Here is a 19,737-nt window from a genome sequence, read left to right on the forward strand (position 1 = left end):
ATGGAAAGAATTTTGAACTTTGCCTTGTTTGGTTTCCGTGAACCTTCAAATCTGCTCCATATATTTGTATGGCCTCCTGAAGTCCGCTTTATTAATTTTTAGTTAGCACATTTTTCCAAACTGACATCTCTGGGAAGACGTGCCAGCCCTGAGAACTGTGCCCTACTTTGAGTGACAGTCCATTGATAGTCGAAGTACAGCAAGCTTGTCAGAAGGTCCCCAATGCAATGGCTCAACTAGGGAGAAGTTGATGTCCTTCTGAAGTCACCCTCCTAGGTAGGTGGTGAACGGGTGAATTCTGTCCCACAAAGTCACTGAAGGCACAGGCCTGGACAGCAGGTCCGCCATGCTCAGCACATACTTTCTGAGCCTGACCCCAGTATCTGTTTCTAGCTGGTAGAAGGAAGGGGAAAAGCGAGTCTAGGGAAAGGGTTTTGTAGGTGGCTTGGAAGTTTTCTACCTCTGGAAGAATGGTCACAAGACCACACCTCCTTGCAGGAAATCCCAAGAAATCTATTCCCCAGCTGAGCAACCATATGCCCAGGAAGAGGGGAAAAATGAGTCTGAAGGGCCAACCATCAACATCTGCCACAGACTTCAGTAAGACAAGGACAGAATACCCTGTCAATTATAAATATATTTTTTAAAAATAGCAATTTAATTCAAACCAAGGCAGTTTTATTTTTACAATTTTTGTATTTGATGTTCTGCTTTGCAAATGATTATTTCTGTATCATGATACACATTGATAATTAGAATTTCCAATAGTACTACTGTCCAAAACCTAAACAAGAGTAGCATTTGCATTTTTACATTGTTTTGATTCACATATTAGATTAGTCAAAGAAATTAAAAATCTTGCTGTGTTTTAAATTTTAAATCTGGAATTTTGGTGAGAATTATGAGAGTATCTAAAAATGACTCCATTCACTCCAATTAGATGATAATTTGGGGAATGAAGGGGCTGTGGAAAGAAAGCAGATAAACACCCCCACCCCACCCCCAACCCTGAGCAGACAAAAAAGAACTATTGCTAATCCAAAAACCCAGGGAGGAATTTTCCCCTCCCCTCCCTTCTTTTTTAGGCTAGTCTAACTTTAAAGGCAGAATTTTGCTTTCACAAAGTATATCAGACAGGAATTTGTTCAAATTCCTCAAAACCAAGCCAGGAAAAGTTTGCGAAGGCCCAGGCATGCATGACACAGAGCACAGGCGCGTGGAGCGAGCAGGCAGCCCGGGGAAGGCTGCGCCGACTGGGCTTCTGGGTGACTTGCATGTGTCTCGGCTTCCTTGAACCGGGGTCTCTCATGTTTTAATATGAGTGATGAGAGTGAATTTGCCAGTGTGTTGATACAGAGTTCACACACGTGTAACAGGATGGTTTCTCCCTCAGCATGACCTGGGAAGTCCTAGGAGCCCAAGGTTATCCTCCCTCTGGGCTCACTGACAGAGCTGTCTGTGGCTTCCCTGGGTTGGAGCTGTCTAATGGAGTGGATTGCAGCTGACCTGCTACCCAGAGATGTTCATGTTTCTCCTTGACACAAAGAGGAGCTAGCGCTTGAAGATTTCTAAAACTGGAGCAAGAAAAGAGGAGAGAGAGCCTCCTCTGGTTACTCATGGCAGTGAAAGTTCAAACAAGCTGCTGCCATCTACTAGTTAAGGCTGATGTTTACCAGCAGGGTGAACTCCAAGCCCACCCTCTATCTGGCTCTTACAGGGACAGAGACATCTTCAAAATTGCATCCTTTACCTCAGGAACAGTGGAGCGCTCTGGTTTCTCAGAGACCAAGAACATGCACCTGGTGATAGACCAGGTTTTCTCCACACAAGGAAAACCGGATAGGAACCTGGGATCAAGTCAGAGTGAAGAGAAAGTCCAGCCCACAGACTGAGGTGCCTGTGAGATTTAGATGAACCAAGCATGCTCATTAGCCTGTTGGGAGGCTGAACACTTTAAATGATCATGGCAACTTTGTGATGAGCCTGATGCCCGTGGAGCTGACCTGCTCTGCTGCCCAAGCACGTTCTGAGCACAAGGGAGCATAAAGATGAGCACAAGGGAGCCCCCAGGATGAAGGCAGAGGCAGGGCACAGTGGAGCAGATCTGTGGGCACCTGGCCCTGAGGGATTTAACAACATGGAGAATGACACAGATGGTTTGTCCACTTGACTAAGGACTGATATGAGAGAAGAGTCACTTGGGGCAGCCAACTAGGCTCTGCAGAGAAGACGGAAGCCCAGGTCCGTAACGTCCAGCTGTGAAGTTAGCAGTGAGTGACAAGGAGGAGGGAGGCAGAACATGGTGGCATCTCTCTGCAGGCAGGGCCATGTCTGCAGTGAGGGCGCAGAACGTGCTTGGGCAGCAGAGCAGGTCAGCTCCACGGGCATCAGGAGCTCTGGCAGCAGGTTTGGGTCACCAGTCGGCTCCAGGCACTGTCTCTGCATGGGGATTAAAGCCATAGGCCCCTCCTGGAGCCCCTCCAAGACGACAGATGAGCAGACTGGCCAGCTTTCAAAGTCTGTTGACCTCTATAATTGCAATCTCCTCTGCTCCAACTTTTCTTTCCTTGCATGTTTTCGTTTTGAATATTAGCCCCAGCCCTTCTCCCTGGCCTGCTCTCTGCTGATTGTGTTCCTTTGCCTGACCTCTATATTACGTTGTGTTCAGATCAACATAACTTCATATTACATCCCAGGCACTGTCCTGGGCACCAGGAGTGTGACAGAGGACAGAACGCAGGGGCTGCTCTACTGGTTTACAACTTCAAGGGGAGAGAAAAGATAAAGAAGCTTGGAATTAAAACTTGGACAATATTTTACCAATAAAATGAGATTACCTTTGGTATGTCCTACATTGTAGGGGATCAGGACATCCCTAAAATCAAAGCTTTGGGGAAAGAGGTATTATTAAACATGAATTTGTCATGAAGATTAAATCTCGAAGATCTGTGTTTTAATGGTCATCTTTTAAAGTGACAGGCAGTCAAGAATTCTAGGTTGAAGCTGGGATAAAATGCTAGAAAAATTAAAAGGACCAAATGGTAGAGCCTCCTGCCTAATGTCTCATAGATGGTAAAATGTTCTTGTGTCCCTTTAAACTTCAGTGATTTGTGCTAGATATTTGATATGTGCCCCAAGACAATAGCAAATGTATTCAAGAATAAGAGAACTGTGGAACACTATGAAACTTGTTTGTAATCTCCAAGTGCCCACCACTCATGGGAAGGCAGCGAGCATTGAGGTTGACAAGTAGCAGGTTTAGCTAAATAGTCAACTCCATTTCCTCTTCCCTCAAAGAGACAACATCTGCCATTCCTTTCATTGATAATCTTATTAAATGAATCTGTTATGGAACTCCAAGAAATCTCCTGTCAGTAGAATAACTCTGGGTTATTCCAGAAAATAGTAAGGATAATAATTTTTAAAATCACTCCTGATTTTTCTTTATATCTTTAAACAGTAGTTATTAAAGCTCAAATGGCTGGTTTAAAAATGTCTCATAACACACACACAGTACAGAAAGACTTATAAATGTTGTACATTGACTCATGAGGAAGAATAATGAGTTATACCTGCTGAACAATTAAGTAAATAAAAATTATTGTGCTATGCCAGGCATATTATCTGTGTGGTAGGCTTCAGTGTTTCCACAGCTTGATGTTCCGTCGTCCTCTTGATCAGGGATAAAAGTTAATGTCACTCCACCAGCCACACGGTGCAAATGTCTGATTGCTCTCTTGCTGTCACTGGCCCAGACACTTGTTAGAAAGGTAGGACTGCTGGCCAAATGAGCTCTGGCTGGGTGCAGCAGTCTTGCCAACGTGCCTAATGAAAGTGTGGAAAGAGACTTCATGCCAGGCATGGGGAGGCCAGATCACAGCTGCCCGGATCTCTCTGGCTTTGACTAAATTTGTGGTGCTATCATGTGATGGTACTTGAACTGGCCTTTCTCCTCCCTTCACCACTGATATGTTTTAACTATATTGTCTTTATCAAATGTTGCTGTATAGTTTTGCTGTTAAAATCAAGGAGAAAAACAGGCAAATATTGAGGTGGAAGGAGAAAATTTTTTAGTGGGGAAAACAGCATACAGCATGCTAAAGATTCTGCTGCAGGGACTTGGGCTCAGTGTGGGGAGCATCTCCTTCCACGGTCCAGCCTCTCTTGGTGTGAATGATGGAATTTTCAGCCTCGTGCTGCTCCTACAGTGCATAAGCCAAATCTTCACCAAGCAGGCTAGACCATGTGTGAACAGAGAACTACACCTTTACACACAGTAAAATCTCATTTTAATCAAATACATTCCTTACCCATGCTATTTCTGATCAGTATCATAAATCAAAAAGAAGTTATTTTGACTTCTGGTTTCTGCAGAAACTTACCAGTCCTATCCTTACAACAAGGAAAAAAAGCTGAACCCACTCAAAGTCAACAACTCAAAAATCAACAATGCTTCTTAGATCCAAAAGCGAATTAGAGTCACAGAATAAATCAGTGCCTCAAAATTTGCAGACAGGTAAATACAGAGAATCACAGCCCACTGGAAAGAAAAGCCACTGGATCCAAAAATGCTTAAACTGCAGTTGACTAATTGCTACTGGCCGAGATTGGACTTGTTTAGGAGTTCACCTCTCCCAGTCTTAGGGGATCCCTACTGCTTCCAGGTGTTTTTACCAGGTTCTCATGGTGAGGTTCAGAAAAAAAATTGCCACTTACTTCCTACATGGGGAGAGGAGAAGTAAAGGTTTTGAAGTAAACCCAGAGTTCTCTGTTCATGTAAAAGTGACTCACTCCAGGAAACCTAGTTCCCCAGAGCCTCACCTGACCTAAGGGAAGTACACTCAGAAGGCCGAAGCCCCCGGTTGCCTTCCTGAACCGTGTAAGTTGGGGTGGGGATGCTGAGGAAATCTGAAGGTTATAGTCCAAGTACTCTAGCTGAGTGAAACATCTGAAATGACAGAATGCCTCTCCTTCCCAGAACACTTCAGCCACATAAACAGGGGCCCAACATAATCCAGATACCTGAAGCACACAGGTTCTGTTTAGAAGGCATTTCTAGGAAAACCCAAAGACAACAGAGGAGACAGAAACAAGGAGGCCAGAGGAAAACGAAGGCCTCGATACCTACAGAGCCAGCAACCTCACACATAACCCAACCCCTACCTAGAAAACCATAAAGCCTCACACAACTGGCCTTCTTACCTCAGTTATTGTTAACCCACAAATCATGTCCAGGCTTCAAAAACAACTACAATTATAAAAGACAAATAAAATCATGAACAAGCCAGATAAGGAGGCAAAGACAGCATCAGACACAGACATAGATATGACAGAGATTTCATAATTATCTAATAATTTGAATTCATTTTGAAAGTAAAAATAACTTTCATTAATATGCTAAAGATTATAGTGGAATAAATGGGCATCATGCAAGAACTCATGGTTAATGAAAAGAGAAAGAGACATTTTAAGAAAGAATCAAATGGAGATTCTAGAAATTAAGCACACTGGAATGCAAACAATGGGTGCCTTGCATGGACCCAGCAATAAAGCTAGATACAGCCAAGGAAAGAGTCATCCAGTCTGAGGTCTCTCAAAACCTCACAAACTGAAATGCAGAGAGAAAAGAAGTAAAAGTGAAACAGGATGCCCAGAATGGGTTGGATAATTCAAAATGTGTAATTTGGGTGTAGTGAGGATATCAGCTAGAAAAGTAAAGAGAAAGAAACAGACTAAATATTTAAAGGAATAATGGCCACAAGTTTTCCAAAGTTAATGGCAAATGCACAAACACAGATCTTAGAAGCTCCAGGAACACGAAGCCAGATAAATACCAAAATCACTATACCTGGGCATATTGAGTTCTAATTGCAGAACACCAAAGTCAAGGAGAAAATCTTGAAAGAGGGCAAAAGGAGAGATCACCTTATCTCTGGGAAAGGAGGTGAGAATTGCAGTAGACTTATCCTCAGAAGCCACATAGCAAGGGGAGGGCAAAGTAAAAAATTTAAAGTGTTGAAAAAAATAAAAAGAAAAGGAAAACCCTAGGTATTTATATCTGTAGAGATTGCCTCTCAAAAGTGAAGAATAAATAGGAACTTTCTCAAAGAACAAATGGAATTTCTTTCCAATATACAATATTTGTAAGAAATGTCAAAAAGACATTCTTTGGAGAAGGGAAAATATACTAGACTTTGCTACACCAGCACCCTGACCTCAAGCTTTCAGCCTCCATAACTCTTGAGAAATCAATGTCGTTGCACGTAAGCTACCTAATATGGTATTGTGCTAAAGCAGTCCAAACTAAGACATGCATGATCTTTGAAATGGTGCAGTGCTATAGAAAATGGACTTAGATTAGCTGTAAACTCTAGGGAAACTACTAAAAAACTTTTTAAAGAATGTTTTATTTCATATGTGGGAGCTAAATCAAAATAAGGGGAAAGGGGAGGGAATAAATCCCACAAAAACAAAGGAGAGATCAGGAAAGTAGAGGAAGGGAGTTGAGGGGGAGGCAGGAAGGATGAGAAAAGAGAAAAGTGGAATGAAATTGACCAAACTATGCTATGTTCGTATACGAATATTCCACGGTAGGCTTCACTTTTATGTGTATCTATAACACGCTAATTTAAATACATATGGGTGTGTATACACACACACACACAGAAGATGAATAGAGCAGCAAAAGAGAAAAGGGAAGTGGGTAGAGAGGGGGGTATTGAGGACTGAAGTGTAGCAAATTGTACATGTATGATTATATCAACGGGAACCCCAATAATCTGTAAAACAATGTGCACTAATAAAAATATGTACAATTAATATACTAAGAGGAGGTAAAATATAATCGCATAACATAATACATATTAGAGGTGGCAGAAAGTGAAGAAAGCAAGTGCAACAAAAAGCAAGCAATTGTAAACATGCTGTGTTCTACTCCATCTGTATCAATGAATGTGAATGGCATAAACACACCAGTTAAAAGGCAGAGTCTAAGAGAATGGATAAAAAGACAATATCCCACCATGTGGTGTCTTCAAGAATCCCAATTAACTATAAAGACATTTTTTTTTTTAGTAAAGTGATGGAGAAAAGCTAACAACATTGAAAGGAAATATGGAGTAGCTTTATTAATTTCAAGTAAGGCTGACTTCAGAACAAGAAAAACCACCAAGAAGAAAGACTGGCATTCTATGTAAACACACAGGAGTCTTTTCTCAAAGAAGTTATGCAACCTTGATGAGTATGCAGCTAACAGCAGCATCAGAGATCCTGGTGCTCCCAGCTTCCTGTGCATACTCAGTGCCTTCCCAACCAGACCCCAAGCAGGTTGTTTTGTGAATACTGGAAAGCTGATTCTAAAGTTTCTAGGGAAAGGCAAAAAATCCCGAATGATCACAATTCTGAATAAGAAAAAGTTAGAGAACTGAAATGACTCAAATTCAAGGCTATAAAATAAAACTATAGTATCAATTTTTCTATAAACCTAAAATTGCTCAAAAAATCATTTACTGATTTTTTTAAAAAAGTTAATTTGTTACAGTTCTCTCACATTCTGATCTATTCTGAATCCCAAAATAGTTCTGATTTACACTGGAAATTCTGGACAAATAGAAATACACAGAATATAGTTCCCTATAGAGCACAACTTTTAACATCCATGAAACAGTCTTCAACCTTAGTGTAATCTTAACAAAACAAAACAAAAACTAAAATTGAATCTGTGACTTATCCAAAAAATAAATATAAACCACTTGAAAAATCTTGCTTTCAAATATGTTTCTAGGCTTTAGAAGTAATGAAAGAAAATGGATAGTAAATACAGGAAAATGATGTGAATATTTTTGTACACTCACACGGACACAAATATATTGGAGAAAATTTCCCCATATATAAAGTTCAAAATTTCAGCAACTAATTAATATATTCTACTCATTTGTAACCATTAAACTGTAGTGTTGGTATTAATGATATTAAAATATATCCTTGTTTCTAGGTTTATATTAACACAAACAATTTCTAAATTAAAAAATTCAACCTTCTATTGTACTAATGGAAATTTCATATTAATTATAATGCAATAGAACTTTTTAAATTAAATTTATGTTCTTATCTCATATTTATTGCAAATTACGTTTGACTAACAACACTTTGGTATCTTTTCTTTGGTATCTTCAACCACTTACGTCTGGTTGAATTTTAAAATCTTTCTGTTATTAAATGTCAATTATTTATTTCCAGGCTTGGTTGATAGCTGATTCACTAGTTCTGTCAGCCTTGCTAAAACTAAACAATAAATTCTTGCCATTATAGCTATTCTGAAGTAGACTGACCTGGTCAACTTTATAGTTAACTTTTTGAGGTTTTTTTTTCCCCCTATGGCGTGGGCATAATTAAACAGATCTATGAACTATTTGAATCCTAAGATAGGAGAAAGAGACAATATGAATACCTTTTTGGATATCTGATTCTAATTTTTGGATTATGATAAAATTCTTGTAACTATTAACTTCCTAACAATTATGTTAAATTCTGAGATTTTTGCCTTGATTTCCTTTGATTATAGGTCTAATAAGTCTTTAAAAATGGTGACAAAGCTAAAACACTGTAAAGGAAACCATATTGCTGGCATGATATATTCTGCTTGCTTTTAAGAAAACTTAAAAGCTTCTGATTGACAGTCAGAGCTTTACAGGGGATCATTGCCCTTGGGACATCCATGGGACACTAAGGCCATGGGTGATGTGTGGGCTGATCCAATGGCATAAGGACAGTTGATTTGAACATTTGGAAAGGCAGCTGACAGCCAGTTGTGGTGAAGTGTAGATTTTCATCAGTCATCTCATGGAAAATAAATTTCTGCAAAGCTATTTTGATCTGAAATTGCTACTCATCAAAGGCAGAGGGGTAAGAAGGCAGAGGGTATCTGGCATGACTTCTTTGCTACCTTTACTCACCTGGAAATTGTCCAGCACCAGAGGCAGGAAATATTTCTGTTGGCATGTGTGCCCAGCGTCCTTGGAAAGGCTCTAACTTAATACCTAAGCTTTCCTGCCAATCTCAGCATCCAGCCTGGCCAGCACTTCTGTTCCATTTGTGAATACTATGGTTAAAGACTTCACCTCTGCTTTTCTAGAATTATTTTCTAGTCACATCTTGGAAGTTTAGAATTTTTCTAAGCTTGAAGAAATGTATTTTAACTAAGAATCTTTTTTACTTATTAAAAAGTTTGACTTAGAAAATATAAGGTAAACATGTATTTTATTGCAAAATGATAGTTTTAAGGTGATTTAGCAATTTCACCAATGGGGAAAAGTTGTGCACAAAGAATACTTGCCTATTAAAAAAAAAGTCTCAACTAAAAGGTAGTTCAGAAACATGAGGTTTATAAAACATATTTTAAAGTTTTTAGAAGAAAATAAGTTATTTTGTGTTTGTTCTATGCTCTGAAATGGCAATTAAAAATGTTTTCTTGTTTTGCTTCATCTTGCTTTATCATTTTGATGGCCAGGGACAGGTCTCAGGCTGACTGGGTACAGCTCGTCAGTTGAACATGTGGCCAAGTTGTGGTAAAGATGCTTATAGTGAAAAGGTTGCCTCAGTCTATCATCAGGTTACATCGCAGGAAAAACACTTGGGAATTATTTTGGGAATATATTCTAGTTAAATTGAACATGATTTAAAAAAATAGAAAATGTTGCTCATAGATTTTATGTATTAGAATAAATTATTCATTAGGATAATGAGAAATATGATGTCATCCCAGGTAATTTAATTCCAGTTGATATACCCTGCAGCCAATCTCTACATTGTAGGGTGGCCTTTCCTGCTAATGCTGGTCTGTTGATATTCTCATTTTATGAAGTGGAAACATTTGGCCTTCATGATAAAGGTTTATTATGCTGAATCCAGATGCCTACTTGAAAATTGTCTCACTACCAATAGGTTGACTTTAGGATAACTACTGCAGGATAAAATTTACTATTGCCACAGATCCAACTATAGAGGTTTATGATACAAGTTCATATAAAGAAGTAAATGTTGAGGGGACACTTTGGTGGGAGAAAAATGGAACAGAAAATGAATTCCCCCCATGAGGCTGAAATCTATACAAGAGACATCAGAAAGTAACCAGAGATGACCCCAAACTTCAAGTCATAACTGAATTAAGGCAGTGGCCAAATCTGCTTGTTGCTGCTTAAACTGAACTTCTACCTACGTGTTCCCAAGCTCTTTAGCATATTTGTACTCAACAGTGTTTCATGGTCCAGACAGAACTAGATTCTGTGAACAGGGTTCAGAATTAGTCTGTTTTCTTTTCTTTTTTTTTTTTTTTTAATTTTATTTTTTTTTTATTGTTGGTTGTTCAAAACATTACATAGTTCTTGATATATCATCTTTCACACTTTGCTTCAAGTGGGTTATGAACTCCCATTTTTAGCCCATATACAGATTGCAGAATCACATCAATTACACATCCATTGATTTACATATTGCCATACTAGTGACTGTCATGTTCTGCTACCTTTCCTATCCTCTACTATCCCCCCTCCCCTCCCCTCCCCACCCCTCTTCTCTCTCTACCCCCTCTATTGACCTTCATTTCTCCCCCTTGTATTATTTTTCCCTTTCCCCTCATTTCCTCTTGTATGTTCTTTTGTATAACCCTGAGGGTCTCCTTCCATTTCCATGCAATTTCCCTTTTCTCTCCCTTTCCCTCCCACCTCTCATCTCTGTTTAATGTTAATTAGTCTGTTTTCTCCATGTCCATAAATATATCAAATGTCTCATTTGATTCAGAACTTAAGCCTGGAAAACTTGCAAAAAAAGTAAGTTTACAGTTTTTCTTGAAATAACTCAGAATGTGGTAGTATAATTGTGTTGAAATAAGTTTTGTGTCACTTATTCAAAACATGAACATTTTCTTTTTAAAATTTAATAAATGTATTTTTTTCCAGTGCTGAGGATCAGACCCAAGGCCTCACACATGATAGGCAAGTGCTCTCCCACTGAGCTGCACCCTGGCTCCCCTCATTAATACACTTCTAATGGTTCATTCTGCAAATGAAAACTTCTCTTTCCTAGGATACATGCGTGTGAACAGGAATCTTTTTAAATTGCAGAAGTTTAAAGAAGATAAGTTTTTTCTTCTAAGATAGTTGTTGAGATAACACACTGATAAATAGTAGCATAATGGTACATTTTCAGTTGTCACAGTGTGGGGGCTGGGCGAGCTGTTGGAATCTTGTCCTGGGTAGAGGTCAAGGATGCTGCCACCTACATATACTGCAGTGCACGGACACATCTGCATGATAAGGATCATCTATCCCCAAATGTCACTAATGCTAGAGTTGCAGAGCCCTGCATTAGAGCATCCACTGGATAAGTCAGATGTACTCCTTGAATGAGCAGATTTGTTTGCTATCAACACTTTGGCACTTAAACAATCTGACACTAAATTTAAACGGACACTACAACTTACCTTTTGGTGGCCTCAGTGAATTCTCCTTTAAAATATTTAGTACTGGGGGTTTGCTTTGTTTTGTTTATGTTTTTGTTTTTGTTTTCTCTATTGGTTCTGCAGTTCAATAAAAAGATCGCATTATGAATTGGTTCTAGAGTTTAAAAATAGACTTTACTAGAATAATACAGATTGTATACATGCAAACCTAAGAAAACAAATGAAAGCTAAATACACCACTGCCCTACCCCCATATTAATAGAAGGCATTTTTATTATATAATTTTTACACTTTTATTTTTTATTTATTTACTTTTATATGGTGCTGAGGATTGAACCCAGGGCCTCGAAAGTGTGAGGTGAGAGCTCTACCACTGAGCAACATCCCCAGCCCCTAGACTGCATTTTTAATAATAGTGTTGGACAAATGTCAAGGCCATCACACAGGTTCTTTTATTTGACCAGGACTGGATACTTAGTGATCACTACCGCAAATGAGGAAACAAGCAGTCCTTGAGTTTAGGATTGGGGTTGTGTATACCATAGTTAAGCCACCCCGTTAAGAGTTTTGCCATCCACTCAACTCCCAGTTGAAAGATGCAAAGTCAATCAGCTTGTTTCTGAAAAGGGTCAGACCTGGCCAGAGTCAATTGGAGGAACAGAAAGAACAACTTAGAAAAGGCTGAGGGAAGCCAAAGCTCTTGAGTGACAAGAAGATTGTCATTTTGCCCCCACCAGGTGACATTCTGTTCCCAGGTGGACCATAATGTGGAAAATGAAGCCAGACAACCAAGAGTGCATCAGGTTGGTAAGGTTAACAACCAAATAAGAAAAGATGTATCCAGAGTGAGATGACCCCGGTGGAGGGAAGATGACCACTCGAAGGTGCTACAGGGGCTGATTCTGGGGATCTGCAACTTGTGGTACTTCACAAGGCTGGGATCAGGTTCCTACAGGGACTGAGGCCTGGCCAGCAGGCTCTGGAGGGGGCTCGTGCCTAAGTGGGGACTGGTTGCTTCAGGGGCGTGTGTATTCCATATTGCTAGGAGGTTAAGATTCATTGAGGGGGTCGGAAGGCATGGTCCTCACATGAGCCTCTGGTCCTGTTAGGAACTTGGAGTGTGGGAGTGAAGGTTGTTTTTCAGAATAAGGCCTTGTATGCTTATTCATTCTTATTCAATTATCTCAAACCTATATCATTAACCCCAAGCACCAAAATTCCTTCACAATAGATGAGTTTTACCATTGTATTACTTTGTTTTCTATTGATATCACAAAATACCTAAAGCAGAGTACTTAAAAAGATGAAGTTTATTTAATTTAATATTTTGGAGGCTCAAAGTCCAAGATGGGGCATCTTCATCTAGTCAGCCTCTGGTGATGTTGCCCTTGGCCACATCACAACATACTGGGTGGCATTATGGAGGCAGCAGTGCAAAAATGAAAGGTCACATGGGGACCCCAGAAGCGAGAGCAACAGAGGTCAGCTCACTCTTTCTATAGCCACCCACACTCTTAGGAACTCAGAGTGGTTCCACAAGAACTGTATTAATCCCTCCTTGGCCCCTGGCCTCATGACCTGCACGAGCCTCAGCTCTTAAAGGTCTCACCACTTCTTAACTTGGCCATATTATCCCCTTAAGGGATAAACTACATGCAAACCAGTGACCACTATTAGAACAGAAGCAGTTACTTTATATTTGGAGAGGGTTTAGTGGGGGACCCTCTCCAAATAGAAAGGTTTGTAGGTTTAGTTTTTTTTTTTTTTTAATTTAGTTATCACCACAGTTTTCTGCCCCTGTCACTTTAGGTTAGAAAGACTTGGTGTGATTATATAAAACTGTGACTAGAAGAAACAAATAGGAATATTACCATGCTCATGTTTTTCATGGGGAAAAAAGAGTCCTCAGAAGACAATGAAGCAACAAATATAATCTTAACACTGAAAAACCAAATAACCCAATCAATAAATGGGCAAAGGAACCAAACAGACACTTTTCAAAGGAAGAAATAGAAATGGTCAACAAAAATGAAAAAAAAATTCAATATCTCTAGAAATTAAAGAAATGCAAATTAAAATTACACTGAGATCTCACATCATTCCAGAATGGCAATTTTGAAGAATATAAGTAATAATAAATGTTGGTGAGGATTTGGGGAGAAGGGTACACTCATACATTGCTAAAGGGACTGAAAATTGGTGCAACTACTCTGGAAAACAGTTTGAAGATTTCTCAAAAAATTAGGAATGGAAGCACCATTTGACCCAGCTAATCAACTCTTTGGTATATATCCAAAACATTTAGAATCAGCATACCACAGTGCCACAGCCACATCAAAGTTCATAGCAGCACAGTTCACAATAGCCGAGCTAGGGAGCCCACATAGATGTCCTTCAACAGATGAATGGATAAAGAAAAAGTTATATATATAGATATAGATATAGATATAGATATAGATATATAGATATAGATATGCAGTGGAGAATGAGGCAACCCTAAAGAAGAATGACTTTATGGCTTTTGCCAGTAAATGGATGGACTGGAAACTATTATGTTAAGTAAAATAAGCCCAAAATATCAAAAGTCAAATGTTTTCTCTGATACACAAAAGCTAATCTAAAATAAAGATGGGGGGTGATAAAAATAAAAGATCAATGGAGTAGACAAAAGGGAATGAAGGGAAGAGAGGAGGGATGGGATAGGAAAGACAGTGGAATGAGTCTGACCTCACTTTCCTGTGTACATACATGAATATACCACAGTGGATATCACCATCATGTATTTAACAAAAATACCATAAGTAAATGGCAGAAAGATCAGTAGAGGAGAGTGAAAGGAATAGGGAGAGGGAGGAGGGGACGTGCTGGGGACTGAACTAAAACAAATTATATTCCATGCTTTTACAATTTTGTCAAAATGAATCCTATTGTTGTGCATAACTAAAAAGAACCATTTAACAAAAAGAGTTCATGAACTATTTTCTCATTATCCCTCTGTATGTAAGTTGTTTTGATCCTCCACATTCTATTGATAATTTTTCTTTAGTTTCTAAGGTTACTGTGATGCCACAGAGTATACTTTTCTTTGTATTAGTTCTGCTTGGAGTTCACTGAAATTCTATATCTCCAATGGATATATGTTTAACTGTTTTCAAAAAGAAATCAAAGCAGATGTGAATGTAACTTCATCCAAGCTAAAACATATCCTCTACTCTCTTTCTGTAGCAAGTCCTAAGGTTAGTATTTATCTTCTGCAAGTCAATGTCTGTTCTTTAGTAATGACCTCAGGGCACCAATGGAAGAGATCAGAGAGAATGAATGAAATTCAGAGAAATGATGTGATGTTGCAATTGTGATTTTATTTCTTTTTTTTTAAATTCTCCCCTTCACTCTTTTTTAAAATTTTTTTTTAGTTATAGGTGGCACAATATCTATATTTTATTATTATTTTATTTTTATGTGTTGCTGAGGATCGAATCCAGTGCCTCACGCATGCTAGGCAAGCACTCTTCCACTGAGCCACAGCTCCAGCCTCATGATTTTATTTCTTACCTAACTTTAATTTGCACCTGGAGAGTTTGGGGTCTAGAAAAAGGGTGCTATTCCAAGATGCCTCTGAGTATTTTTGGAATAGGCCTCATTGTTTTCTAATAAGGAAAGGTGTTATACTGCTGGGTGCTATTGTAGAAGCATTCTTCATTTGACAAAAACATGGACTCCTGTCTAGAAATTTTAGATCCATAATTAAAATAGACCAAGAACATTCTGGAATATACTTAGAAAATATATTTTCTATGTATTGATGTGTTTTCTAGACATTTACCATATTGATCCAACAACAGAGAGGAAGGAAGAGTTTCCTGTTGTAGCACAGAATTTAAGGTTGACAGTGCATGTGTACCTGTATATAAGAGATTTTTAGAAATTGGGAAAATCACTTAACTATAAAATAGTTTCATTTGTTGCCAAATTAGCTATGTAATACGTTGTGGAAAAATTGATTTTTTTTTTTTTAGAACACAAATGTTTGTGCTTAAGGCTATGTGTTCATTGTTTAATTTATTGAAGTTCTTGAGTATTTCTCAATGCCTAGAACAGATGTGAGAGATACAAGCCTAATTTTGGAGTGCTCATTCTATGGAGGTGACAATTCTGTGCAATGCATGACTTGACACAGGGGAGCACAGAGTCTCTAGAAGTGCTGAGGACTGTCACCTTATGTGGCCTGACAGCAAAGGACTTGAGCCCCTTGAACAGCGGAGGAGGTGTCTGCTGAGAGGGAGGCAGGGAAGCAGCGTGGAGCAGGCAGAGGGCAGGATGTGCCCCGCACTATCAACAGCTAGCTTCTTTCTCAGGGTTGGCCCCTTGCCACAGAAAATGAGAGGATAATGCATCTGATTTTTGTCCATTTAAACACTGGTTGACCACTGGAAAATCCATTTTCTTTTTCTATGTTTTGCAAAGCCAGGAGCAGAAAACTGATATGGACAGTCCCTCTGGCTCAGTTTCCTCTGTCCGTCCTCAAGGCCTGCTTGTTACCTGGTGCAGTTCATGAGGCCAGGAATTGTTTCCTTCAGGAGTCACCATTTTCCGGCACAGTGTCCTGGCCATATTCCCACAAATGCTGTGTCTCTTTCTGCCAACACACTCTGCTCATCCCACTGCACCGTGGATTTCTACTTCTCCCCCCACCCCCTTTTTTTTCCTTTTTGTCCAATTAGGGAAAATGGAGTTAAATCTTGACAATCACACATTGCACATACTGTTTTTTCCATAATTTCAAATAACATCTTCCCTGTAGGTGTAATAAAGAGAAATCTGGGGAGGGAAGAGGAGAATAACTTCCAGTGCTGTTCTCAGGTTTACTCTTATATTAACAATTCCTATAATTCACCAGAAAATGGTCAATTGGCAAAGCTATTAAACTTTAATGGTGGTTCATAATGGATTTCAGCGGCCACTTTTCTGTTTTCATTCAAGAACTTGAAGGAAATAAGGAACAGCAATTATTTGTTTTATGTTAAAATGGTTCTTTATATTCAGCCCACAGAAGCAAGGGGTGCTCACTGTTGGTACACATGATCATTCATGGAAACGGTTTCTTTTCCGTTTGCTGTTGGCATCTTCTTTCTTGTCTGTGCTTCTCTCCCAAACTTTGAAAAGTCATCTTTCTTTCAAGAGTGTCTTGATGTGCTCTAAACTTGGCCATATTCATTCATTCAGATTAATGACCAGAGAAAATGATCTCTTCTTAAAGGTACAGTCTCAAGCAAGATAAAGTACAAAGAGCCTGATTAAAAAAAAAAAAAAATGTTTAAATAGGTAACCAGATGAGTGGGTTCAGTTACGGGTCCTACCACTTTCTAGCCTGTGCACCTTCATGAACCAGGGACTTTCACTTTGCATTTCTGTAGAACATGATGGATAATATGTGACCTCTTCTGCACCTGCCTCCTACCTGATGAGACAGAGATTTTCTTAGGATATAAGTGTAAGCTGTCAAATGCCAGTTGTTAGGGCAGTGACTCACCAATATTCAAAATGGGATTCTTGAAGTGAGAGTCGATAGAACTCATGTTCTCACTTAGGTGTGGAAGCTGAGAGGTTGGTCTCATAGGAGTAGAAAGCAGAACAGTGTTTACCAAGCCTGGGAAGACGTGGAGGAAGGTGCACAGAGAGAGGACAGGGTGCTTCGGCTATAGCACAGTAGGATGTGTACAGTTGACAACAATTAATTGTATATTTCAAAGTAACTAATAGAGAGGATCTTGAATATTTCACAAAATAACACAAAAACTGATAACTCTGCGGTGATGGATGTGTCTGTCGCCCTGATCTGAATCTTACACACTGCTTGAATATATTGAAATGTCACACTGTACCCTATACATATGTATAATTACTGTGTGTCAATTAAAAATAAAAATATGTAAAGAACACAAAGGAAAAGCAGAGAGGCCGTTGCTACAGGATGTTCTGTAAAGAGCATCTTAACGCACATTAATACATATTAGGCAGTCACCAAATAGGGCCGTGCTTTCCTTCTTTCCCTTATCTTTTCTTCCAAGCCTCCTGCTTTCTCACTGTCTGCTTTCATAGCAACTTTGCTGTGCTCCACATGATTGGGTTTTCCTCCACGCTCATGCTAATGTGTGCACAGGCTCAGAAACAGGGAGGTCCACCGAGCCATAGTAACCCCCTCCTTGGTTTGGATATTTGCTCTAGTGCACATTCTGGTTGTGCATTTCCATGGGGTCAGAATGTGCATGGGTGGGCACTGGCTTATCTTCTATAATAATTTAACTCATTTGTATCAGAATTTATCAATGTCATATGCTTGCCAGTTTTATGAATAACAACATATATTATTAGTCTTATAACCAACCTTAAGTAGGTAATATGTTTTACTTACATGGTAAACAAAAATTTCCTCTTTTATAATAATAAAAGTAATGATATCTGAAATGCCTTAAGCACTCACCTTATACCAAAACCTTGCACAAATTCAGTAATTTATTCCTCAAAGACTAGAAGTTATGTGCACAAAGGATGTGAGGCAGTCTGTATCTTGTTGAGATGTGTAGAACCTTGTTCCAGAAAGACTGGGCTAGTTCTACTTCCCTAGTTATTCATTATCTGTACAACCTTGAACAAGTTCCTTAGTCTTTACAAGCTTTTGTTTGTCCACTTATAAAACATCTCATGGTGTTGTGAGGAGAAAACATGTTTTTTTTTCCCTGCATGGTGTTTTATGTTCTCTTAATCAATGTCCAAAAATCTATCTATGCATTTTAAAATTTCTTTGCATTATCAGGAATATTTTCAATGAGACCGTTGTCCCCTCAAATATGAGACACTTTTGATGATTTACCTTTTGGTGTTCAGTAAACATCGTGGAATCTGAACACGAGTTCCTTCAGAGTACTGTCAGCATCCTGAGATACTTTAGTCTCCCATGACAAAGTGATTTTAAATGCAACCCAATTCTCAGATTTATTTCATTTTGGTTAAAACTTTGGTGGGTGATTTTCAACACACTGAAAGTGCTAAACTCAAGTGGAAAGCTTCAATGCTGCACATTTCTTTTTTGTTCTTATCTATACTTGGTTGGAATATTTGTTTCCTTTTCCCCTTTATTAGATGCACTTAACAGCTAGAGACATAATACAAAATTATTTTTCTCACTGAAGACATCGGAATTCCTCTGGCTTGAAGTCAGAAACAACTTTAGCAGAATTCTAAGCAAGGGAATGATGAAATGCCACATGCAGTTTTAATCTGTGTGGAAAAGCTTCTGTCACTGAGAAATGAGCATGGATAAATATTGATTGTTTCTCTGAAAACGTTTTTCTATTTCAAAAGTCAGTGGTATCTCGATGTGCTCTTCTGTCTCCTGGCAGGCACCAGCATCTTCACGGTCTACGAGGCTGCCTCTCAGGAGGGCTGGGTGTTCCTCATGTACAGAGCCATCGACAGCTTCCCCCGCTGGCGTTCCTACTTCTATTTCATCACCCTGATTTTCTTCCTTGCCTGGCTTGTGAAGGTACTGGAACTAATTATACTAATGAAGTGCCCACGTTGGGCAGGTTCTGTAAGCCTTCTGCGTTTGGTGGCCAGCTGCCCCCTCATAACCAGTGTTGGGTAAACATGGCTTGTCATTTTCTTTCAGAATGTCTTTATCGCCGTCATCATTGAAACATTTGCAGAAATCAGAGTTCAGTTTCAGCAAATGTGGGGATCAAGAAGCAGTACGACCTCCACAGCCACCACACAGGTATGGGATCAGCACGAGGATGTCACTACCCACTGAGACAGGGGCAGAGCCTGTCCTCATCAGTGGAACAAGAGCAAGGTGTGATGGGCTTGAACAATCAGGCACAGTTAGGAAGCTGTTCGAAAACACAGGTGCAGGACCCAAACCCAACAATCGAGTCTGACTTTCTCAGGGATGTTATGATGATGCTTACATATTTTTAGTAGCTCCTTGGGTGATTTAGATACAAAACCCAGATTGCCAACCACATTTATTTTGGACCTTTGATTTGGTTCTGACATCACAAATCTTCATAGGGCTTGCAGATCCAATATAGCAACTATGGAATTTCCTATTTTTATGAGCATTTATTCATGTAATTGCAAGCCTAGATCATGGCCCTTATGTACAGGATTAGAAGTTTGGGAGTGGAAAATATATTTCATTCAAAACAAAACAATCATAGTGCAATAGAGAATGGAAAAGATCCCTCACCACCAGGGCATGCCTGTGATTTCTGTGGAGT

At 39.2% G+C, this 19,737-nt stretch overlaps 1 protein-coding gene across 6 annotated transcripts in view; it reads left to right on the forward strand.

Moving 5' to 3' along the window:
• Positions 1-19,737, forward strand: part of Nalcn (sodium leak channel, non-selective) — a 301,994-nt gene that overhangs the window by 86,177 nt on the left and 196,080 nt on the right. For all 6 annotated transcript variants that reach the window (XM_058582741.1, XM_046454990.2, XM_058582742.1 and 3 more), the window contains exons 8-9: positions 18,859-19,001; positions 19,128-19,232. In XM_058582741.1, the coding sequence (XP_058438724.1) occupies positions 18,859-19,001; positions 19,128-19,232 (248 nt within the window). The remainder of the gene's footprint in view (positions 1-18,858; positions 19,002-19,127; positions 19,233-19,737) is intronic.

Source organism: Marmota monax, unplaced genomic scaffold, assembly GCF_021218885.2.
Source record: "Marmota monax isolate L192 unplaced genomic scaffold, Marmota_monax_Labrador192_F-V1.1 WCK01_AAM20220418_F8-fsc00026, whole genome shotgun sequence".
Taxonomy (NCBI): domain Eukaryota; kingdom Metazoa; phylum Chordata; class Mammalia; order Rodentia; family Sciuridae; genus Marmota; species Marmota monax.